General features: G+C 43.4%; 1 protein-coding gene across 1 annotated transcript in view; it reads left to right on the forward strand.

The window, feature by feature from the left end:
- The first annotated feature begins 217 nt into the window (after positions 1–217).
- Positions 218–25,686, forward strand: part of CAPN8 (calpain 8) — a 31,218-nt gene continuing 5,749 nt past the window's right edge. Inside the window, exons 1-15 of the mRNA XM_075042015.1 lie at positions 218–454; positions 3,815–3,884; positions 11,778–11,896; positions 13,043–13,176; positions 13,484–13,652; positions 14,536–14,619; positions 15,414–15,499; positions 16,874–16,948; positions 17,952–18,112; positions 18,823–18,998; positions 20,981–20,992; positions 22,712–22,923; positions 23,510–23,546; positions 24,220–24,285; positions 25,217–25,274. Of these exons, the coding sequence (XP_074898116.1) occupies positions 218–454; positions 3,815–3,884; positions 11,778–11,896; positions 13,043–13,176; positions 13,484–13,652; positions 14,536–14,619; positions 15,414–15,499; positions 16,874–16,948; positions 17,952–18,112; positions 18,823–18,998; positions 20,981–20,992; positions 22,712–22,923; positions 23,510–23,546; positions 24,220–24,285; positions 25,217–25,274 (1,696 nt within the window). The remainder of the gene's footprint in view (positions 455–3,814; positions 3,885–11,777; positions 11,897–13,042; positions 13,177–13,483; positions 13,653–14,535; positions 14,620–15,413; positions 15,500–16,873; positions 16,949–17,951; positions 18,113–18,822; positions 18,999–20,980; positions 20,993–22,711; positions 22,924–23,509; positions 23,547–24,219; positions 24,286–25,216; positions 25,275–25,686) is intronic.

Genomic DNA, 25,686 nt, shown 5'->3' on the forward strand with positions numbered 1-25,686 from the left:
CAGGTGTGCCGGCTGCGGCCGCTGCCAGCTCCCTGCCCACGTCTCTCGGGTACACCTCGGGTACATATTTGCACTTCTGGTGCCTCCTCCCTCCAGGGCTGTTGGAGTGCATGGGGCAGCCCTCAGCTCCACCCCAGCCTGCTGCCTGCCCAAATTCACCTCCTCTTGCCCAGGAGGCAAAGACAGAGCCCTGCCGCACGCCGGGAGGGTGGGCAGGATGTCCAGGGTGGCAGCGAGGCTGTGCCAAGAAAGAGCGGCCGCGGCCGGGCTGGGATCCAACAGGAATGCCATCAAGTATTTGAAGCAGGACTACGAAGCCCTGAAGCAGCAGTGCCTGCAGGCTGGCACCCTGTTCAAGGATGAGGAGTTCCCAGCCTGTCCTTCCGTACTGGGCTACCGGGACCTGGGACCGTACTCCTTCAAAACGCGGGGAATAATCTGGAAACGCCCCACGGTAAGGGTGCTTTAAAACTGCTTGTTTCCTGGGTTCAGATCTAATCAAAGCTCACCTGAACATCCATGCTAAATCAGTGGTGAGCCTGAATATTCACTATTCCTGTACATTTTGGTTTTCTCTTCTATCTTGCTTTACCTCCATGGTTAGCAGAAGCAAAGTTGAAAAGGGAGTGGGGAAAAAAAGAAACCAACATCTTCTAAGCTCTTTGTAAAGCAAGGACTCCTATAATTGTTTCATGGGGACCTGCTTCCTCCCTGTCCACCCCAGCTCCACAGAGCTACAAGTCCAGGGTGCGATGCAGACATGGGTGCAAAAGCCCCACGGGTATCCAGACAGACCTCAGGGCACCCCAGGAACCATTGACCATCAATTTTAATGGTACCCACACCAACGTCTTGCCACTGTGCACCCTAGGAAATCAGGCTAATACTTAAATAAAATCCTCTGCCTTGCTTCAAGCTACCTATAACAGTTAAAGAGAAACTGACTGGAACTGTTATTACCCAAATATATTGTCATGGTTTAACTCCAGCCAGCAATGAAGCACCACACAGCCGCTCACTCACTCCTCCCCCCTCCCAGTGGGATGGGAAGGAGAATCGGGGAAAAAAAGTAAAATTTGTGAGTTGAGATAAGAATGGTTTAATAACTAAAATATAATAATAACGACAATAATACTACAAATATAACAACAACAATAATAATTGTAATGAAAAGGAATATAACAAAAAGAGAGAAATTAGGGCCAAGAAAAGACAGGTGAGGCACAATGCAATTGCTCACCACCCGCTGACCGATGCCTGAGCAGCGATCGGCTGGTCCTGGCTAACTCCACCCAGTTTATATACTGAGCATGACGTTCTATGGTATGGAATATCCCTTAGGCTAGTTCGGGTCAGCTGTCCTGGCTGTGCTCCTTCCCAGCTTCTTGTGCACCTGCTTGCTGGCAGAGCATGGGAAACTGAAAAATCCTTCACTTAGGATAAGCACTACTTAGCAACAACTAAAACATCAGTGTGTTATCAACATTATTCTCACACTAAATCCAAAACACAGCACTGTACCAGCTACTAGGAAGAAAATTAACCCAGCTGAAACCAGGACATACATATATCCCATAAATGACCTTTCATTTTAAAAAAGTCATTTTCATCAGGAAAAATTAGATGCTGAATTTTTTTTTAAGCACAAAATCAGGGGTTCAGAGATTTTTCCACACTTTCATTTTTCAGTCATTTGTTTCTGTCCCTACTTTGCTCCTCTTTTGTCATTTTGCCCCTCCTTGCAACATCAAGAAAAACTGAAAAACAGAGTAAGGAAGGAAAAACCCCCAAACAGCTTACCCTTCTCTGATGGGGGGAAAGGAGAACAAGAAGAAGGGAAAATTTCAAGGCTTCAATTTTTATTATTTTTTCACCTGAAAATAAAGTAGGAAACAGAAACCTACAGGTTTAATAACTCCAAGTTTCTACCCTGGCAACCCCATTTGTCCATCAGCTCCTCACTCTGGCACCTGGATGTTTCAGCAACATGTACCATGGATGTGCTTCTTGGCTTTGCCTACCCTGGGAGAAGATCAGCCTTAGAAAACTCTTTAAATTAGACTCGGGCTTCTCATGCAAGAACAGCATCGTGCCCATTGCAGGCAGAGACACAGTCACAAGCGTAGGGGGATAAAGAATGAATGACTGAGGGCTGAGACCCAAGAGGGTTAAATGTCCCAGCCCTGCCTGCCAGAGACCCGCTGCGTGGGACCCCTCTGCCCTCCTGGCACTCAGCAGAGACACAAGCAGTTACGGGCACTTAATCCACAAGTACTGGGATCCACTGGCTTATATCCCTATGCATGGGGCAGAGCCCAAGTCCCGCTGCGAAGTGACACAAACCTCTGCTTTGCTCTACTGTGGAGGGACCTGGATCTGAGCTGCTTTTACACATTGTGGATGACTCCTGTCGGAGGTCACAGCCCTGCTCATTTCTTGGACTTTTTCAACCGGCCAACAGGTTTCCATCTACAAACTCTGCCCACGACTGCAGGCTGATGGAATCACTGTTCGCTTGCCTGCCTGCATCTGAAATAGGCAGCAGGACCCAGTGGGCAATTTGGAGGAGACCTGCTGGAGAAATGTCCCCTGCAAAATAAATATCCACTGCTAAGGTCGCCCCCCACGCCCAGGTTGCGACTGCCGGTTTGCAGACAGCGAGTGTTAGACACTCTGCTGTCAAAGACTTATCTTCTGATTTCAACAGTGGATTTATAGAAAGAGAAAAGGTGGAAACGCAGTTGTGCAAAAGGTGTACGTGGCACTTGGCAGTGGCTCGGAAAGGACACGTGTCTACGTGAGTAGTAACTCACATGCAGCTGATTGCCACCGGGTGTGCTGCTTTGGAGGGAGGCGAATAAAACCAACAGAAAACCTTTTCTGTGTGGTAGGAAACCTATTCCTGACTCCTATCCACCGAGACAGCTGCAAGGCAGCTGACAGCTGGATAACCACAGAAGCAAAAAGGACATAGCTGAGATCACACCTATTGCAAGGAGATTCACAAACCTGTTCTTCACGACATACACAAGAAATCCCCGGTTGTCCCTGTCTCCACGGGATGCTCAGAGCTGACAACTGCTGCTCCCTGGGAGAGTCAGCGACTGCTTAAGCCTTCCTCAACCCCTCTTACCAAGTTAGGCTTCCTATAAACTGCCCCTTGCTGCCATCCAGAAGCTCATGCAAAACGCTCAGGAGAAGGGGGAGGCTTTTGTCTCTGGAGAGACGATATTAACTTCCTAATATAGGGCATGAATTGTTGGAGGGCTCAGAGTTGGGGTAGGAGGGACAGTAATTGCCGTAACCTACTTGGCTGGCCCCAAAGGGCAAGGAAGAAAGGGAGGGTCGCTAATAAAAATCTCTGCACGGTTGGCCTTCCAGGAAGCAGGGTCAGGGTGGGGAAACGTCCTCCGTGCCGGTGGCAGTGGCAACTCAGCACAGTTCCAGTGCCAGAGCCAGCAGCAAAAACACATTTGCACTGCTTGAGCCAAAACCACAGCAAGATAAAATAAGATGTAAATGCTGAGGTTGAATTTTCACCCCTGTCCCCACAGCAGCAAAAATTCTTACCAATATCACTGACAGTCTCAAGTAGGAAAGGGCTTCAGGGTTTGCCTCAAAAAAAACCCCATGCAGTCTTCAATTTAATAAGACAACATTGTTCTAACACCACGTTAATCAGAGGACAAAGGATGTATTTTTTAAGAAACATTGAAAGTGTTTAATATTTTTTGAACATTGAAACAAGGAACAAGAAGCAGGAACTTTTCAGATCAGAAAAGGTGATGCATACTTTGAAAATGTGTCTTTTCAGGAGTTATGTGCCAACCCTCAGTTTATAATCGGAGGAGCTACTCGAACGGATGTCTGCCAAGGAGAGCTGGGTACGTACAATGCTTCTGAATTTTGTTTTGGAAGAAGAAAAAAAAAAATGAAGCTTCATTTAAAAATTCCTCATACACAGACCATTTTACTGGCTATGTCCCAGACATGGTATAGAGAGAGGCAGATACCCAAGAAGGGGACTCACACACCAGCGTTGCTGCCTGAGGCAGGGTATATATTGGCTTTTAAGAGCTATGTCAAACTTGAGAGACTCCAAACTGTCTCCTGGAGGTAGGAAGATAATTATCTGTTTGTGGAACAGAAGACTGGCTTGCTTTTCACCTCTTGAAACAGAGCTGGACACCAACCTAATCATGAGAGCACTTGTCCTGAAGCAAGAGAGTGGGTTTCATGCCCATCCCGGCAAGAGTGGCTCCAAAGACTGAGGGGACAAGGGACACCGGGGAGGTTTTACCCTGTAGCCTAGTCATTGGAGATTTTATTTGGGAGGCAGAGCAAGTTCTAGCCTCAGTTTCACACAAAACAAATACACAACAGCCAAGGAGCAGAGCAAGAACTAGTTTAGTACAGGGGCTGGGGCTATGATATGCCATTTCACGCTAAGCAGGATGGCCCGTCTGCTTGCAGGCATGAGTTAGAAACAAAGACCATACCGTAAAAAATGAACGGAGCACGTAAACTTTGTAATACCACCACAACAAGCAAACTGTTCCAGGCCCTTCATGCTGAATGTTCCTTCTGCTTGTACAGTGTTTGGTGTAGAGCTGCGAGCAGGGACAGGAGCGACCAGGCACCAGCCACGCTGTACAAATGCAGCCAAAAAAGGCGGTGTTGCTCAGCTTCCCGAATTAGGGCCTGACGCTGATGAGATGTCTCTCAGACAGCACTCATCCTTTCCTGGAGATCCATCATAGAAAAACTTCCCTACCCGTTTTTCTCCAACGCTTGCCATTGTCTAAACAGAGCTCCTATGCAAGTGGCCAGAAGGGAGCTGTAAGCGGGGCTTTATTCCGCCTTTGAATAGCTGCTGCAGCAGCCGCCTTCCCCGCCTGCCTCGCTGATAAGATCCAGCTCCAGAAGACAGCAGCAGCAACCTCTCCTGACTACATATAGAGGCGAGAAGGCTGAAACTCTTGTAATGAGAATTTGATAGATTAGACGCAGAGAAATCAGCCTTTCTCCCTCCTGCGCTGCTTACGGCAGTACTCCTGACCTTACTGGTCTTCTGGCCCATCCATTGTGCAAATGAGATTCAAACAATTTCTGCAAGTCATTGGCAATAAATAATACCAATGCTGGTCCTGTAAACACAGCACCATTAAAGCAATTGCTAAAAAATTCCCTGGTGCGTGGGCCTGTGCTCCAAATGCTAAAAATAAGATGCCCAATCATACACTTGCTCCAGGATATTTATTCAGTGGATGCTGGAGCAGAGTATGGGGAAATCACTTACTGTATTTTAGGAGAATGGATCAGATAAGTAATAAAAGTGACATTTCTTGTCACCTCCAATTTGGGAAGTTTCTATAATAGCATATAAAAAAAAAAAAGATCATATGCCTGAAGTAAAACCTCATTTTCCTTGGCAGTTTACAAGCTAAAGGACTGAAGACTTTTACTTGCTCATAAACTAGAAGAGGTCAAAGCATTATTTGTGTTAAGCCTAGAAATTGAATGCAAATACCCTGAGCCCCTTTTTATTTCTGTCACCTCCTGAATGTCTCTGTGGAGTCCCAGTCCTTTGTGCTAAATGAGCTTTCATTACAGAGCAATGCCAAAATCCAGCAAATAGTGGTAACAACAGAACTGGATCCAAAACCCTCCTGTGAATCTGAGGACAGTGCCTGGCTCCAGGCTTTCCCAAGCCAGCCTTCAGTGGGCAGTACCCCAAGGGCTAGTCCTGAAAGCTACCCCTAAACCTAGAAGAAAAGTCCCCAGAATCTGATTCTGCTTTTGGTAGGAACTTCCTTTTCTCTTGCTTTCAAAGAAAAGATAAAATAATCAAAGATAATCCAATTTATTTCTGCAAGGCTGCTTACAATCGCTTCTATACACACTGACCCTTCTCAAAAACAAACTTCAGAATATAAGCATGGGAATTCCCTTCTAGTGTTCAGGTATTTGCTTTACATCTCTGAGGCATACTATGCTTTTTTGGTATTTGATCCAATACCTTGAATATCAAAGTCCCCGTTACTAAAGCCCTCATGTAAAACACTTCTATTGAAACAGACCCTGATTACATATTTACATAAGCCACGTATGTGACCCGTTAACAAGTCCTTTAGGGAAATAGAGCCTATTTTTAATAATCTTCTCTGACATGTTTCTTTACTTTTAAAAATAACACTGCAGGTCTGGGTTTATGTGAACAAAAGGAACAAGAAAACGCAGAGTTAGTCTCACTCCATTAAACTTATTTCTTTGACAACAGCGTAAGCCAGATGAATATCAGCTTGGGGAAGTTTGATGGGAACTTGAAAGACTTGAAATATTTTAAACGTTCTTTGAACCATATCTTTTTGATAGCTTAGTAACAACTTGAAATGCAGTCACATAGCCTTAGTTATTAAAGGTGACTTAGGAACTTTTCTTGCAGCTGAATAAGTTAACCCCAGAATTGTTTGCAGAAGTTCTTAAGAAGCAAGTGGCATAAATTTAACTTAAATAATATAAAACATACTCAAACCCTCTCAGTTTAATATTAGCTTTCCAGATCCACACTGTTTATGTTCATGGGGTGTCTTTTGTTCTGAAGGCTCAGAGGGTACTTACTCCAGCACTCCCTTGGCCTGGGCTGTCAGCTGGAGAAGTCCCCTGAAGCCAACGCAGATGCACCAGTTGGCGCCAGCTGAGGAACCCACCCCATGCCTCGTTTGTGCGCATCTTGTCTTACGGGCAGATTTGAGAAGGTTGCGGGTAGATCGGAGAACAAACCAAAGCCTGACACCTCTGATATCTGTTGAGGGAGCCTTTGGAGCTCCTGTAGGCAGGAGAGTGCTTAATAGTACTGGGTTTGTTCACTTATTTTGCTATAGACATTAATATATGGCCCTTCTGATGTTCAGTCCCCTGGGCCCAGGGGTACTGGCGATCCTTGTTCTAGCAGATATATTCCCTAGATCTCAAAAAATACATTCACTGACACCTCTGAGACCCTAAAGAGAAGAAAGCCTGTTCCTTTGCTGGGTGCCCCTTCAGCTTTCTGTAAACATCTGCAGAGCTTAATTCATTTCCATAGAAAACTTTAAGAAGCCTTCTTTAGAAATCTTAAAGCAGGAACAGCCTGCACTACCAGAAATTATAAAGCTAGTGGGTCAGTGCTTCCTTGATGTCTGGGGGGATGGCCCAGGTACTGCAAGCTCTGAAGAAGGGCTTCCAGCAGAGACTAAAGCTGAGAGTCAAATCTGCTTGACAAACCGGGAAGCAAGAGCCACAGGATTGTATTGGATCCCTTCTGAACACCAGGCATTGCTGAAATAGCAACAAGCCAGAGTACAGTCAGGACAGAAATGCCTCTGTATTGTCCGGTTAGATCTTGGAACCAGACACTCGGACTTTTAGCTTGAACTCACCATCACTAGGTCAATGAAGAGTTTAGATGCTCTGCGGCTAGACACTTTCATGGTAGCTAAAAAGAAACTGAACGTGGCTCTGTAGCAACTGAAACTAATCAAATTTCTCATTTATTTTATGGCCTCTGCAAGTGTAGCGTGCTTGGGTAAACACCATCAATATAGAGGAGTCACTCAGCTCCCAGGTCACCAAGGATTCGGTATTCTCCGCAGCAATTCGATTATCTCTGTAAACCAGGAGGCGCCTGCATAGCACTGAGAACACGAGCCATCTCAGTACATCTGTGAGCAGCAAGTGATTTTATTTCAAGTACACTAACAGCCAAAGTAATACTCCAAGATTATGAGTGTATATATATATACACACACACAGAGCTAGGCTTCATGTTTACCTTTCCACCACAAATCCAAGGTCAGAATTGCTTATTTCAAATTAAAAAAATTTAAAAAAAAATTTTAAAAAATTTGCACTTTACCAACATTACAAATGACTTCAGATTCAGGAACCAAGCTGGCTTCTTTTTAGCACATTCAGCAGCAGCAGTAAACACTGTAATTGGCACTTGTCTGAAACTTGTTCATGAAATATGAGACTGAGCAGAAAGCAGTTTATGTGCCGATAGGTGATTTAGCCTTGCAGGGCTAATGTTGAGGACACTTTTTTTAAAATTTATTTTTATAAGCTAAAAGGCCACAACTTCAAACGCATACAATGAGCAGGAATGCTTTTTGATATTGTAATTTTTTTGACTATAACTTGTTGGAAAGACATTCTAATTAAATATTTAATTCATTGGTCAATTGGCCTCCTTTCCTCTTCCTCCAAAAATTCACTTTTTGGAAGGGAATCAAATAGTTTCCTCACAGCTTGAAAGATGACTTATAACCTGTAGCTGAATCAGGACAGGTTTGAGTGGTCCTACATAAACTGCCTTTCTAGGGAGCTTATGCTGTTGCACTATCCTGTAGGTACAACCACAAACAAAACTCTGAAATTTGCTGCTGGCAAAATTATGTTGAACTTTGAAAAAAGGAACATGTACTGTCAACTTGTACTTTTTTAGAACTAGTAATATATTATCCAGGAGTGCTGAGAAAACTTACTAATAGGCCACGATCCCATTATTGTGTACAAGAAGATAAGAGACAACCTGTGCAGTTTAGGCTCCATCCTGGAAGCTCCTTGGTATGGACAGGTTCCTGCATCCTCTTTACGTTGTCTTAGAGCCAATATCACAGGAACCTGAATGTAATGTATTGCTTGTATATAAAGATGCCCCCAAACCATCTGCATCTAGGCACGCCGTGCAAACCTTCATTTTTATCAAGTTACTGCACAGCAGCCAATTCCCAGCTAGTTCCTTTCGGAGAGTAAAGTTGATATTTGTTCAGCCACAAGCTTAGCCAAAGATATTAGGCCCCCAAGTAAGTTTAGAGCTAGGACTCTGCATTGCTCAAGGCAGGCATAGCTATTTTTAAGGCCAAGTTCACCACTGCAATTCTTCCAACACAAGTCTTTCCACACGTGCTTTGAGCAGACTTGCCCCTAATGCTTCCCTGGGAAGCTAGATTGCACGGTGTGTTTGCTGGAGGCAGAAGTACCAATGCCAACATCACTCACTCTCCCAGATGCTGAGAAATTAATTCATACCATAAGATAGCCATAAAGGATTTCATGCTGCATTTAGCATCTTTTGGGGTTAAGATTCTGAAATTGTTTAGTTCTGAGTCAGAGAAGTAAATAACTTAAGAAAACCCCTCTCATTTCATTGATTCTTCTGCCTAATTGTTCATCAAACATACACCATCCTCAGCAAAAGCCCAGAGTAGTTTCACCTTCGCTGGTTGTAGAAACTTGGCCTGGACCAGGAAAGGGAAACCCTTCCAGATGTTGCACATTGGGCAAGCACCAACTCATCACTGCTGTAGACCTTCTCCGGTCTCACTGGGGGTGGAGGGACACAACAGGGACACCAGAACCCCCATCCTGCCACCTTCTCAGAAATAGTATTCTGTACTTCACAGCATGCCAGGAACAGCCAGAGCAGCAAGAAAATCTAGGGTAGCTGAGAAAATGAGGGCTTCAGGTCTAACTTTATACAGCTTTCCATCTTCCTCCTCTGAACAGCCATTCCCCAGACTTATCACCATTATTTCTACCTCCCCAAGCGAAAGCAGAAATTATAACAGCATAAGGCATACATTTGTACCAAGGAAAGCCTCAATGAAATAGATACAAAGCAGATCTGAGTGGTCTCAGTCTCATTTTTTCCTGCATCTACATTTTCTTGGGAAAGGAGGTTCTTAAAGCCTTCCTCCCCGCCCCCCACCTTGTGGTCTCCCAGTTTGGCTTATTTTATACATATGTACCTAAGGCTGGGAGGAACCTTCCAGGCCAGTAAGTCAAGCCCTCTCCCACAGAATGCAAAATAACTTGTAAAACAATTAGGCTGAAGATGAGCTTGAGAAGGTTTTTGCTCATAGTTGCTCCAGAGGCTGAGGCTTTCAGACTCTTTTTTCTATACACACAGCATTTCCAGTTTAAACATCCCACAACCCTTTTATTTTAATTTATCTTCTCTTCTGCAGAGGAAATCTTACCTTTCAAGCAAGAGCTCTTGGCTCAAACAACTTTTCTGCAAAGTAGCATTTAACCTGCGTCACACTGCCTCTTCAAGCTTCACTTGCATAGGATGAGCAGGACAAATTTTTTTAACCTCTTCTCATAAGAAATGCAGGTGGATGGGGAGAAGCAGGTAATTCAGCCATTTTCTACCCCCTTCCAGCTTGAATACCCTTTCCTGAATATGGCAGCTACGATATTGCAGAGCAATCCTGGGGGAAGGCTCAAACAGCACCTCACATGCTAATACTAGGTTTTCCCTCCTCATTGGAAATGCCAGGGCTGGCACACTAGGTAGATCCTGCTTTTGCACCCATAATCCAATCAGGCAGCTCAGGTCCTTACAGGTCATCACACCAGGGGTGCTTCTTTACAGGTGTTTTCAAGTCACTGCTTGCCTAACTGGGAACAGCTGTTTCTTGTTCAGCTCATAGGAGGCATCTGAGTACTTCCCAGGGGGGTACAGGCAGCAGAGAGCACACAGCGCCAGGCAAGTCCCTGCGTCTTACTTTTACAGTTATACTCATCACAGCACTAAATCATAAAGCCTAAGTCAATATAAAGAGTTAACTGCTGCTCTAAGATATTAAATCATGCTACAGATTAAACTCTTTCCTTGGTTTCTCCTTTAGCTTATTTCCACTGAAGCAAGAGCTGTTATGCCAATTCCTTCTGCAGAATATGCACCTGCACAAAGAAACCGTGTCTTGGCACAGATAATCCACAGGGAACCAGGAAAATGTTAGTACCTTCAGAGCAGTTTTGTTTTCCTAGGCTTTCTGCACACCTCAGAAATAACACAGAATCACAGAAGTTCTTCCTGCTGTTTGCAGTATGCAAATACTGTAACAAACCCACGAGTCATTGAGTCTCCCAGGGGCACCACCTTTGGTGTGAGAGAGGCTTCTCCTTCCCCAACCTCCAACCCACAAGAAGCAGGTCACCAACCTGGCACGCAGCCTCCAGGGAGGGCTGGGCATCCTCATCCTTTCCAGGGTAAGGAGTATGCCAGAGAAAGGACTCACCTACTTGCAGAGTTCCCAGGAGACTTCTGCTTCCGTTACACTCATGGGCAAATCTGTAGTAATAAACCTAAGTGCTGATTCTAATTCAGACCTTCAAAGACAGGGCTTAGAAAGAGTAGCCACCCAAATGTTCCTGCTATCCATCGAATCTTCTCCAAAAGACAAGAATAGAAGCCCCACTACCCTTCTATCAACCCAGAACTTTTGCCCTCTTCTGCCCTTCTAAGCCCTTGCTCCTCCCGGGTGGGGTGGTTTGGGTCTAGTTAAAGTACTGCAGGTCATTAACTCTGTGCTGCCCAGCCAGGCTTTGCAACCCACGTACCCCAAATGCCTTCTCTCTCTGGCTATGTTCCCGGTGTCCTGAGGGCATTAACAAGCTTAGATAAAGCAGCCTGCTTTCACAGCTTCATTAAAAAATCAAAATAGCAAAGCCCCAACTAGACCATTGAAATCACCACCATGATCAGCCTCAGAGGCCCCAAGATACCTATTGCGGTCTGGATGAGTGGCAAATGAGCAAAAGAGATAAGTAACTCAACAAAACAAGAATGGATTGCTGAACCAATACTGAGTCTGGCAGGACCCTGCAAAGCACTTGATGCTGGCATTTTAGTCTAGATGGGAGTGTGACATAGTGGTGTAAGGATCAGCTCGGCAAACCCCTATTTATTAATATACTTTTCTGTCTTGTAACGTATGCGGTTTTAGGTGATTGCTGGCTCCTAGCTGCCATTGCATCTCTCACTTTGAATCCAGACATTCTGTACCGTGTTGTTCCCAAGGCTCAGAGTTTCCAGAAGGACTATGCTGGGATCTTTCACTTCCAGGTACCTATATGATCAGGGTATTGAGAATAACAGAGGAAAATGCTCGTATTCAGCTAAAACCAGCTTTTTTTTGTGTTTGGCACAGGCTAAATAGTCAATAATTATGGTGTGTAAGTGAAATTGGTGGGAGAGAGGGAAAGAATAGAAGAACAGAGTTAAATAATGTTAAATGATGCCTGCTCGCTGGCTAGGTTCTGCTGTCTTACAGCTGATAGGGCTCTGGTGAGTTATACAGGTTTTGTAAACTGAGCCAAACCATCACGCCCTGTGAGTCAAGCCAAACTCTGTTGCTGCCAACTGTCAAGAGTGAATTCAGGCTGATGCGGTTCCTGCCCGTTCCCTTCCCTTCCCTCTCCTCCCATCCCCTGGATTTCCTTGCCTGCAGACCCAGTGTGTTGGGACTGAGCCAACCTGCTTTGACTAGAGGTTAGGCTCAGGTGTGAGCAGCAGGGATTCACCCTGCAAAGCTAAAGGGGGTGTTTTGGTGAGGACAGGTGTTACAGAGCACATACTTATCCCTTCCACCAGCTCATCTCAGCAGAGGGGGTTATTGTGTGAATTATCCTCTTTCCTTTCAGGACTGCATCAAATTCTGGAGTAAATGTTTCTAGTGTTCAGGCAAAAAATTAGCATTAGCAATGTTTCACACATTTCCCAGTCTTTTCAGAAGGGATTAGCACTATCAAGTGTTTTCCTTTTGGGTGACCTCTCCTTGCAGCATTTTTACAGGGGCATTGTTGTTTGGTTTTTTTTTTCCCCAGTGGATTAGACCTTAAAAGAGTAGACAAGGAAAGATACTTTAGAGTATCCTGTCTACATGCTAGCTTTCTGGACTGTTCATCATGTAAGCTCTGCATGGAGCACAGACAGTGTTCCAGATGTTATGTGCAACAAGTTGCTGTTAATATTACCTCTCAGCAAAATTTAATACAGGGTTAAGAAGCCTGCTCAGTGCTTCACAGGGCTGGGAAGAGTTTGCCTCTATTAAACTCTATTACAAGGTAGAGGAATCCAACATGGGAATGAAACCTTACAGTGACTTATCCAGGGGGAACTGATGACAGGTGACGGGGTAGGAAGATGGAAGTGTGGAGCTATCATGTGCACACCAGCCCTCATCATGTTTTCCTTTCTTCTTTTCATCAGTTCTGGCAGTACGGGGAGTGGGTGGACGTCGTGGTGGACGACAGGCTGCCCACCAAGAATGGGAAGCTGCTCTTCGTGCACTCGGAGGAAAGCAACGAATTCTGGAGCGCGCTGCTGGAGAAGGCCTACGCCAAGTACGGGGGCTAAGCAGGAGGCAGCGGTCCTGGGTGTGCAGAATCTGACTGCCCACGTGGTTGTGGTGTTAGACACAATGCACTTCACTTAAATGCAGCCTCCATTCCACCCGTTATTTACAGTTCCCTCTAGGTCCATAAAGGGTATTGCCAACTGCTGGGTTCAAGGGGCTTTACTTCTGGTGCCCCAGGTCACACTGATGATCACATGGACTGAGAGATACTAAATTATAAACCTTCTTTCTGCACTGCTAATGCTTACAGGTGGAGATGGCTCCTTATACAGTTCTTGTCATCTCTCCCACAGGTTGAATGGCTCTTATGAAGCTCTTGCAGGAGGGTCCACTATAGAGGCCTTTGAGGATTTTACCGGAGGCATCTCTGAGTCCTATGAGCTGCGGAGGGCTCCTTCAAACCTGTACCAAATCATCCAGAAGGCTCTGAGAGCTGGGTCGCTGCTTGGCTGTTCCATAGATGTAAGAGGCTGCTGCCGCTTTACTCTCCTCACTCCTCTTCTCTGGGCTCTGGTCCATACTGTAACAAAAGCTCAGACCAATGTTGGACATAGGTAGGAAAGTCTGAAGTAAAAGCAAACTACAATTGGTGGGAGACTTTTATTGATTTCTGTTATAAAAACTTTGGATGAGTTTCTAAATAACCAACTCTCACCATGCCTCCCTTTTTACAAGACAGCCTGTGATAATACTGGGGACTGGTCTTCCGGAACTCCGTTTTCATTCTCTAAGTATGTTTTCTCATTCAAATTCTGTGTAATTTCAGCTCCAGACGCTCAACTGCCAGATAAAAAACTCTTTGAGACACTTTATTGTAGCCTGTAGTCCGGTTCTGGCTTTGGTTTTCAGTCCTAAAGATTATTGACACCTGTAATACAAACTCTCTCAAGTTGCAGATGATGTTTGTACATGTTTTGGAAACTTCACACCTTTCACATCCCATTTCATTATCTTGTTTGAAATCCTGCTTCATGGCATATGGGATTGCCAGATTTCAAATTTTGATATTATGGATCTCAACTGAGGCAGGCTAGAGCTTAGTTCACATGAATATGGCTTTGCAGGTGACTGGGTCTGTTACCTGAGCTAGGAATTGGATTTAGATTTAGATTTCATTGTACATTCTTGAATTTCTGCTGTGCTAGGACTGCATATTTAGGGGCATGAAACTGTGGAGGTGAACTTTTGCTGCGGATGTCACCTCTATTTAATATACTTTGCATCAAGAATATTGATATTCATTGTGCATACCACTTTGGATATCTTCCCCCATATTAATTTGCTCGTGAAAGCTGAGCTCATACACAATATGTAGTCCTAAATGTGTATACTTTTATTGCCCCAGATAACTACTGCAGCTGAAATAGAAGCAATCACAAGTCTGAAGCTGGTAAAGGGACACGCTTACTCTGTCACTGGAGCAGAAGAGGTAAGCCAGGCTCTCCAGGGACATCATACAAGCCAGCTGCAGTGCCTTCAATCTTCTGATGTCTTTCTGTGACTGACCAAACAAAAACTTTGCTAACTTATGCACCCTCTTACAGAAAAAAGAAAGTACCTGTGGTACTTACGCAGGACAGAAGCTCTGTTACTGGTAGTTATACAGAGTATACTGTGCAGTCTGCAGCTTATACCAATAGACTGGAATACAAAATGTAAAGGTGGGCCAAGGTGTTACTGAAATGGAAGGTACGGAAAGGAGAAACAGGAGAGGAGGTAGCTATTTCCACACGTGTTCGTACTGCACGAGGTGGGAGCGTGTCCTTTGTCGGTCAGTGCTGATAGGAAAGGAATAAAAACCTCTTTCATGAGCTTGGCCATTAGTCTCACCTTCACAATGGGCCCTAGATACTCCTGCTTCTCTGAAACTGAAATCATTACAGAGGTGTCCATGCCAAATAACCTCTTTCCAACCTTGTTGTGTTGTGCGATGTCTCCTGCTTTCGAGGAGGTAGATATTCTGCTGTTTTGTAGCTGATGTTTTTCCTTGCAGGTTGCTGTCATTATACGAAATGGTGAGTGCTGCAGCTAATGGCTCACTTGGTGGCACAGGATAATGTAAAATAAGGGTGGAAGGCATCTAGGTGTCTTTTACCTATTGCAAATTGTAATGGACTGCATCACTCAAGCACAAATCGTGTTTTATCCTGTCTGAAAAGCAATTGCCCTGTGATGATTGGAATAATGGAAGCTCTCAGGCTCTGTTTGTTGTGGATCTTTTAGGTATATTACCGAGGACGGCCAGAGAAACTAGTGAGGCTTAGAAATCCCTGGGGTGACGTGGAATGGACTGGAGCTTGGAGTGATAAGTAGGTTTTTATATGCCCCTGCTTCTCTGCCTTCAGTGTATTTTGGTATCTTATAAAAATTAAATTGGGGCTATGCAGTTAATCCAATCACAAAGCACATTTAGGAGAGATACTAAATCAGTTGGAATAAAACACTATTAATTTATTAGCAAGGTTAGATATTGATCCGCTCTGCCCAGCAGACATTCTTCCCTGCCTCAGACAGAGCTTTCTAATAAGAGAGAACAGCCCACGTTTTAATCGAGAGCAGCCCAATGCAAGCCGTATCCATGTCATTTTGCAAGATAACTTTTCTCAGATTGATCCTACTGATGGTGCCGGGACCTTAGCAGAATATGCAAGGCAATCCCATTCTGGGGAATTACAGCAGGGATAAACCATTGTGCATCTGCTTCAACTCTAAGGTTGCTCGGCAATAAATCAGACCAGTATTTGCTTTCTACTGGAGAATCTTGAAAAAATGAGGATGTTGACTAAGCTAAGGACCCAGAAGATTGAAAATCTCTCAGAAACTGTCTGGGCTTTAACTATCTTGGAATCTCAGGAGAATGGCAGTGATAACACCTCTTTTATTTTTATATTTAGAATGGCATAAATTTTACTTTCATTTGGGCCACAATATATTTTTTCATGCAACGCACTGAGATTTCAGTTTCCTGTCCTGACTGACTGCAGTCCTGGTGCTGGTGTCGTATCATACTTAAGGGTAGAAAATAGAGATAAACATTACAATTATTTTTACCTTTGTCAGAGCTGCTTTGCTCAGCCCCAAGATAAGGTGCCTCAGGCATGCACACATGCCATATCCTGATTTTGGTACACCTGTTTTACCACGGGACAACCCTGCTGAGGCAGGTGCAGAGCTGCGTTGCCACGTGGGAGCGGATCAGAGCAGAATCCAGCTTGCTGCACATTAACATCAGAATGGGAAAGGAGCAATGCCGTTTATCTGCAGCACATTTTCAAATTCAACCTTTTTGCTTTCTTGTTCTTCTGGGACCCCAACAGTGGAGTTTATATCATTTCCCTAGGGAGACTATCAGGCATCCCAATAGATCTTACAATGGAGAAGCTCTGCCCGACTTTCAGGCTGAGTGTTACCTAATCCAGCCAGTCTGCAATATTTGTACATTCTGGCACCTGGCAGTGATGATTCAGTTTAAGGCTTATTTGTTGCAAATACGGTTGCAGTCTGATTCCAGCCTTGTATAGTCAGGTTGCAGTGTGTACTGCCATTGGGAGGGGCAGAAGGTCTAGTTGTTGAAGAAATACATACTCCCTTATCAGCTGTAACCGAAGAGAGACCCTAACTCTGATCTCATTGTAGAATAAAATACAACAACTGAACAGCTTGCTTTTGTGCTTTGTCTGCAGTGCTCCTGAATGGAATTATGTTGATCCCAAACAAAAACAGGCTCTGGATAAGCAAGTAGATGATGGAGAGTTTTGGTGAGAATTGTTCATTTAGCTTAATCTTTCTGACATTTTATGTGCATGTATGCTCTTTAAGCAGTCCTTTCAGTTGGATGGGGAGAAACTGCCAGCACCAAGGGGGTTAATAATGACATGCATGCTTTGTTAGCCTCTTGTTTATCTCCCTTCCCGTTCAAACATTACCTTTTATTAGAGCTTGCATAACTCAGTGCTTATCCAAAATATAGAGACCAGATGGTAATAAAATTAATGAGGTGGCAAGAATGAACCTCAGCTGCTCTACATTTTGAGGTTTGTTTTTTTGCCTAAATGCTACACACTAATGAAAAAGTTTAGATTACCAGCTTGGGAAGAGTCTGTTTACCCAGACCTAATGGAAAGCCCTTCCCAGTTAGCTGATTATATGGATCAGTACTGAACCCATGTCACTCTGTCCTAGACTGGAAAGATAAATGGCCACTGTCTTCCAGTGCAATCAGCTATACGGGCCATAAGGCACTAAGAAATGAGAGCAGACCTCTGCTTGCGGCATGAAGTGATCAAGGTCTGTCACTCATGCAAACCTACTAAGAATGGTAAAAAACCCCATCAATGATAGAATTAAAGCAAAACATCAAACTGAGACTGTTTTTCTACAGAGTGATGCTTTCGTAAGGGCCAACTCTTACTCCCATTAAATGGCATCTCCTTGCATATTTTGTTCCACCAGTTTTAGTGAATTTACTTATGAAGCATGGTCCACAAGGGAATGCTCACAGCTGGGGTGACAGAAAATGGTGACTGAGCCCATAAAGTGTAACAGCCGTTGAGAACAACTGTCTCCAGGAGATACAGCTCATTCAGGGAGTGGGAAATTTTGTTTCCCAAAAGCCAGTTCCAAGTTTCAAAGTTCAATTAAATGGGGCTTTGGGCAGCTCTGTAGTACTGACGTTTGCTGCCCTGTTGGGAAAGACATTCATCTGCAGTAGCCTCGGCTGTTGCAGGCTGATGGACTAACCCTGGTCTTTTTGTGCACCAGGATGGCATTTTCGGATTTTCAAAGGCAGTTCACCCGCCTTGAGATCTGCAACTTGACTCCCGACACACTGACAAGCAATGAGGTCAATAAATGGGACCTGACCCTGTTTAACGGACAGTGGAGACGGGGTTCAACTGCTGGGGGCTGCCAGAATTACCAAGGTGGAGACCCAGCCAAGTGGGCATTTGGTGAAATACCAAACAAAACTATAAAAAAATAAATCTTGTTAACTGGAGGGGGCTTTGGTGGGAAGGGCTTGGAGGTTCAGCTCTTTCTGTGGGGTTTAGACAGCAAGCAAAAGCTTGGCAGTCTAAATGAAGATCTAATTCACACTTATTTCCTCGTCAGGGATTCCCAGCTCACTAAGCAGTTAATTCATGGCTGTATTCTTTTCTTTCTTTCTCTGTCTGCTTTTCCTGCTTACACGGCTTTTGCTACTGGCTGGAGTAATCCTCCAAAGGGGTGGGTAGGCCAGAAAAGTGTCACAGTTCAGTGACAGTGTTGTTTCCCAGTCATTTTCAGGTTAGACCTCTGGAGAGGCTGCCTGGCATTTGGTCCTCTTGCAACAATAACAGCCTTGGCCAAGGACATTTCCTGGAGATAAATGACTGGCTGGAATTAACAATATCAGCTCCTCCCTGTTGGTCATTATTCCCCAGGAAATAACCTTGGTGCTTTGATTTGCTGTGGCTCCAATTGATATTCAGCATAGCTGTGAAAACATAAAACCATATAATGTAATGGAAAGGGCTGGAAAAACTCCAGGCAAAAGTCCTTCCAAAGAGGTATTCTCTGTAACTCTAGGGACAGCCACCTGGGCTATAATGACAACAAAATCTCCTCCTTTTTGTGTCACCTTGGGAATTCTTAGCGACATACTGGACCAATCCCCAGTTTAAAATCCGGTTGGACAAACCAGATGATGACCATGAAGGGAGTTTGGATGAGCCATGCTGTACTATACTGGTGGGCTTGATGCAGAAGAACCGCAGGAGACAGAAGAAAATGGGAGAAGGTCTGCTTAGTATTGGTTATTCGCTCTATCGGGTAAAGTTTGTTCCTGATTAAAGGCTTTATTCTTTGTTCTGTTATGCTGGAAAAAATTAGCAATGTGCTACCTCTTGACATTCAGCACTAGACTTCAATAAGAACTGGATTTTGCAAGATGATTCAAATCCTTCTCTCATTTCTTCCTGACCCACATAATATGGGAAGATTCAGATAAATTTAGGCTTGGTTTTTGTCCCACTTTAACAGGAGAGCAGTGTAAAACTAGAGGCAATAATTTAGCAACAGTCTCATTGAGAGCCTTCTCTTACAAAATCTGAATGGGGCAGGCTCAGGGTGCCTGGCAATTCCAGATAAGTGTTTCTGATTACAGCCTATCGTTAGTGCTCAGTAGTCACTTTCCTTTTTTTATTATTTTTCCTTTGCATTTGAAAATTGGTTTGATTCATTGTCTGCCATGCTATTGTTCTGGTTCAGTAATTTTGGGTTGGTTTTTTTTTTCTTTCCTAATTCTCCCAGTGTTGCTTCTATCTCTAAAAAATGTAGGGAAAAAACCTACAGTGTCACCTCTAATTTCTGTGATATCAGGGGAGAGAAGCAAATATAAGAATTTCCAACCAGTGTTATCATTCCCAATATCGTATCTGGAGAAAAGCAATTAAATGTTGTGTAGATTCCACTGGATGAAGATCATTAACCAGCACAGGTGGGAGCAGATGGGAATGGCTGACTTCTGCTAATATGTCTTCTGCAGGATGGTTCAAAACTAGGAAAGGTTTTCTCTAGTGCCTACGTGTCTGCATACACAAATGGTTCTCACTGAGCACATTTCTGAGTTGCCATCTGCATGGTGCCAAGCACCCTGGCCTACTGGCATCCTGAATTTGCACATTAAGGATGTTTGCCTGCTCATATCACTGAGTACAACCTCGGAGAAGTTAGCAGAGCTTTTGTGCTTTACATCTGTTTCAGCCCACCTGCCTCCTCTGTGATCTTTTCCACAGTAGGGTAGATTTGGTGGCTCTTAACAAGATGAAGACTTTATTTTGAAAGGCATGGCTGCTAAGTCATCTCAGGCAGACATTCAGCTATGATCCAAGTTACTAGAGTCACACGCTGTTGTAGATTTACATCATTGCAGCTGATGCTGTGGCTGAGGAGGTCCGGTTAGGACAGCATGGATGGTGACCTAAAGCAGATCTCTGTGCAGGAGAAGGTGAAGAGGTGTATGCTCAAGTCTACCTGCCCTGCAAAGCTTTTGTAAGTCACGTAGCTCAAACTGCCTACTGGCAATAACTGTGAGGGTGCCCATCACTGAGCTCCTGGCCTTCTAGTGTGCTCGTTATAAGGAACAAGACCTGAGGTCTCCAGGGGCTATCTCAGGCCTCAGAATCATTTTATGTGCGATAGTTCCAAAAGCTCTTTCGTGACTTGGGAGGACACTGTCTGTGGTCTTCACTGGAAACTGTGCTCTTAAGACAACTAATTGCTTTTGGAAAAGCTACCTTATATTTGGAGGTACAAATGAACATAGCAATTTAGTTAATTGAAATTTGTTACAATTGCCTTACAACAATCTCATCACCTTCAGGCTGGTTGCTAGTGATGGTATATTTTCATCATATTCCAGTAACAGTAGACTAGTAGATTTTAGGTCTGCTGTAATAAATTCTTAGTTTGTTTTTGGTTAGCAAAGTGGGGCTAACTTGTTGACTTTCCTGACCGAACATTTAAAGGCTTACCCAAATATTTCCAACCAATAGTATCATTCACAACGCCATATCAGGAGAGAAGCAATTAAATGTTGCAATTTAATTCCTTTGGATGAAAATCCTGTTTTTTCTTTGGAACAGCTCTAGCACAAGCTAGAACTTTATGTATAACTGATAGTATAATATGTGGTTGTAAATGAAAATGAAAAAAAAGTGTCTCAAGGAGGCTTTATCTGATTTTTTTTTTTCCTAATGATAGATGTGGGTATGTAGCAGCCCTTTAACATCAGCTCTTTCTCTTCCTTTCAGATTCCTGAGGAGGTATGTAGTCTCTGCTGAAGACTTCTACCCTCCAGATGGGGACCTCCTGTTGCAGTGGAGAATTTAGCTACCAGGCAGACTTCTTCCTTACTAATGACAGCTCTTCTGGAGGGCTTTGTTCTTGGATCACTGGACCAATATCTCAAGTTCCGAATAACCAAGGGATTGGGGCACAAGCATTTATTACAGACATCTTAGTCCCAATCTTGACTTCATCTATACTTGTTGAAATCTGGCTTCCACTAAGTTTGTATAACAGAGGTCAGAATTTGTCTATTTAGTACAGGTGAAGGCAGAACGGTGTCTGCACTCTAAAATTGAGAAAATGTAGCTAATGTTTAGAAGAAATGCCAAACTCTGTGGATCCATTCCTTTCATAGTTCTGAGCTGAGGCTCCTGGTACTGAAAAAACCCTGCTCAACATTCCCTAATCCTCCTAGATGTCAATACTGAGGTAAAGAGACTTTTCATTCCTGAGGAAAGAGACCCCAGGGGTGTCTGGCAGTAGGAATAGCCTATATTCATTACTGAGGTCCAGCAGCCTGCACTTCCATTTTTTCCTCGGCTTTTCAGCCCTTTTCTTGTCTCTCAGTAAATGAATATGTGGTCATGTAGCAATTAACTGTGCTCTTTTAACAGCCTTGCAGATGCAAAGGGAAAATGAACTTTATAGATTGAAAAAGATACAGATCTGGATTCTTAATCTTTGCAGTCCCACTTAGCTTAAGATTGAGTGAGGAGGAAGGATGGGGCTGTTGAATAAATAACAAATCCCATTTTACCTTCAGAACAAAAGAGGACACCCTCCTCCCGTATTTTTCTACAGTTTACAACAGAAAAATGGAATGATTATGAAATATTTGGGAACATCTTTGTATGCTTTGATCTTAGACAGCCAGAAACCTTATCTGTATGCAATGTTCCCCACCCTGTGTCAACCACACAGCACTTTTTGTGCATCATTGAATCACGCTTTTTGAAAGATATCCCTGTGGAGCAAAAGTCATGAATAGGAGGTTTATAGCAGAGATGTTATTCTTACACTACTGTTTCTTCTTACATAGGTGTTTTGTTTCATGACCTATGCAATGTTTCACTTGCTTAAGTGTATATTGGTGTTAAGGAAAAGTTAAGTACTATTCTACACATAATCCAAAGGAATATCCTTAGTATTACTAATAGAAGTTGGGTAAATCAGCTAATGTGGCCCCAAAAGCCTCACCCTTGTGACTGCTACTTTGTCTTGTTTACTATTCTTTTCTGTCTGTTTAAAGAAATTAGAGACTACAGTTCCTATGCAATTAGGAGATTTATCCCATACCATAACTTGCTCAAAAATATTCTGAAATTTAAATTTTCCACAAACAGCCTATGAAACCAAAAATTGCTCAATACATGGACAACTTAAGTACAGCAGGTACTAGTTTGACCAGATACGAGCACACATTATGATCTTTTTATTTATTTTATATCACAAATTGTAGAGAGACATGTGAAAAGATAATCTGTATAGAGGAAGATCCTTGCCCCTTCTAATTATCTTCCTGACTGTTTCCCATGACAGAACCCTGTTGGTTATCTTTTATGCCATCACTCGCAGATTTATTATTTTATGCTAAGAAAAACTTGAGATGGCTTTAAAGCACTGAAATTGAAATAGGGTGGCTGGCTTACCAGTGAATTGTCAAATGGTTTCTAACAAAAACACATTTCCCGCAGCTGGAAAATAACACAGATATTCATGTAAACCGTGCTTTCTTCGCAAGGAACCAACCAGCAGCTCGGTCTGATCCTTACATCAACCTGCGTGAAGTCTCCAGCCGCATGAAGTTGCCCCAGGGAGAATACCTCATTGTGCCGTCCACTTTTGAGCCTTACAAAAATGGAGAGTTCTGCCTGCGAGTTTTTTCTGAGAAACAGGCTAAAACGCAGTGCGTATCTTTTCTGTAAAGCATCCTCTTCTGCTGGTGAGGCACATAAAGGAAAAGGTCAGGTGTTGCACCCACATCCTGTGCTCTATCTTTTCCTTTAACCAGCAGAACAGTCCCATTTCTAGGACCTATTTTCTTATGTAGTCTACCATATGTGACACACACATCCTTGGTAGAGAGGTCATGGCTCTTCAGATGTTCTCCACCAAGCACTCAAGTGGTAACTAGATTCCTCAGGTCTGTGAAGCAGAAGTTACCACAATTAAAGAGTGCAGGATTTGGGAGTATGATGATGAGGATATGGTTTTAAAAAGGGTTGTATCAATAGCAGCCATTGAATGAAAAAACAGGAGTCTGGATACAAGACAAGAACAACAGGGCTGGATTTCCCAAGGAAAATATCTTCAAAGAGGTGGGACAGACAGAGGTTGGATGAGGAGCCTGGGAAGCAGGAAACCTGCAGGCCTGTTCTGTGCATTCACTACCACCTTATATTAAAACAGCTTGTTTTGCTAATTATTTTAAAGGCAAATAGTAGATTCATAATTTATGGTTGTTGGTTTTTTTTTTTTTCTTTTTTCCTTAGGGTGATTGGTGATGTGGTGTCTGCAAACCCATATGAGGTAAGTGTCTTACCTTGGCAGATCATTCTTTCTTTTCCTAGCAGACTTTTCCTTCATAATGTGGGGGCAAAACAGGAGCAAGATTTTTATTTCTCCCCTGAGCTGGGGTCACAGTATGTTTTTGTGCTCAGAAGGAATATTTTTTGGTTGTGGGAATTCTTTACATACCTCTGTGTCTTAGTTTCACATGCATTTTCACGTGCCTGGGCCCATGTAGCCCAGAAGCTGCACCCTTGTAGACTGGGCTGGAACACATTAAATTGTCCTTCCATCTAGCACAGGTAGGAGAGGGCTGGGAGGGCACAGAATGATTCTTTCCATAGAAACAAATGATATTCCTGAAGTCTAAGAGAAACTGCAAAAGCAGGCTTCCAAGGAACTGCTGAATTGCTATGGCCATGTGCAGCAACACTTTCATTGCAGCTATTTTATAAAACTATCTTCGTAACAGAAGAAAACTTCTTCATCAGTCTTAGAAAGTATTTACTCCCATATGAAGCCAGCCTCTGGCTGGTCTTGATTTAAGTAGTGCCACTGTTTTGCCATTGTGGCAGAGCAAGTGCTCATTTTCCATTGCTGTAAATAGTCCCCTGTAAAGCTGTTTTACGATATCCACAGCTCGCTTTCTAGAACCACCTTGTAAACCACGCTCTTGGTCATGTCTTTCCTCTAGCCTCATGTTGATAACAAAGATATAGATGATGAGTTCAAGACTCTGTTTCAAAAGCTCTCTGGAGGGGTAAGTGGATTAAAGTGAAAGAAAAAGACTGGGACCTCTCTGTTATGATTATGCAAATATTTGACTTGCTGATTCCTTTTACTGTCTGGTCTTCAAAAAACCAAGCAGTTCTCCTCTTTTATTAACTCACAGCTTCAGTTCAATTTATTTTACAATAGAGCAGTTTTACTACATTGTTCCTTTTATTGGTGCAAAAATGTGATTTGTTCCCTTGGTAATACAGGGCATGGACTAACTTTGAAAATAGGGATGGTGGGAGTGAGGACTGTAAAAATATTATCCCACGGTGAAATAAATTACCTGTGGAGTTAGCGTATAATTCTGACAATTGCCTAGTTGGCCAATTCCTTCCTTTTTGTTTAGAAGCCCCAGGAATCGGAAAACCGTTGGCTTAACTTTCTCTCTATTTATTGTATTTGACAAACCTCAGTATCTGCGAAGCCCTGCCGTACTAGCCTGTGGCTGTCATGTCAGATTTTCTCTTAACGAAGAGGCAGCCACTGACATCAGAGAGGGAAAATATCTTGTTAGTTAGAAAGACCTTTCTGAGTTTTGAGAAGGCAATTTTAGTATTGTTTGGTTGTAGTTTCCATAAGCCTGGAAAATCTCAAATGCTCTTCTGAACCTCTTTAGCTGAGAAAGAAGGTAGTCACCCAATTCAGTCAAACCTGTTAAAAAGTTAACTTTTACTGGGTCACGTCACCATAGCACCTAACAAACCACTTATTTCCCATTTGGAAGGCTAGGAAATATTCATGGTTTCTGAGGATCTCCTCCATGTGATGTCTGATGGTAAATATAAAGTGTTAGAAAAAAATTAAGGGTTTACATGAAAGGAAAATAGTCTCTGGATGTCTGACAGCAAATGAATATAGCTTGTTTCAAATAATTTTTATGTTAACACCTAAAGTATGTTTTGTTTTCTGTCCAGGACTGTGAAGTGACTGCAGTTGAACTTCGAACTATCCTAAATCAGGTTTTGGCGAAGAGTAAGTAACTTTAGGTAGTTCCTATTGAATGGAGCTGAGAGGCACATGCTGAAATGGCAAGACATAAAGTTCCTCTTTGGGCAGATTGAACGTCTGTGCCTGGGTCCATTAGCACACAGATGGGATCTGTGCTAAAAAACCCAGCTCTATCAGCTAAGGGTGATGAAAAACTGAGTTTGTGTCTGCCCCCAGCTGAGTTTCTCCTGGCTTGTTGAACCTGTAATATGGGGGGGGAAAAATACCACCTGGTGCTCCCCTTCCAACATCTGCCAGCTGATTTCCCACAGAGGCACTATATTCCCTGTACCTTCTTGGGAGGACCACCATGGGAAGATATTATTATGCTGCTGCATAACTTCTGTGGACAGATAGAAGCTTACTACCGCCAGAAGCAGTAGCATCCCCTGCCCCT

This window comes from Buteo buteo, chromosome 12, assembly GCF_964188355.1.
Source record: "Buteo buteo chromosome 12, bButBut1.hap1.1, whole genome shotgun sequence".
NCBI classification, from domain to species: domain Eukaryota; kingdom Metazoa; phylum Chordata; class Aves; order Accipitriformes; family Accipitridae; genus Buteo; species Buteo buteo.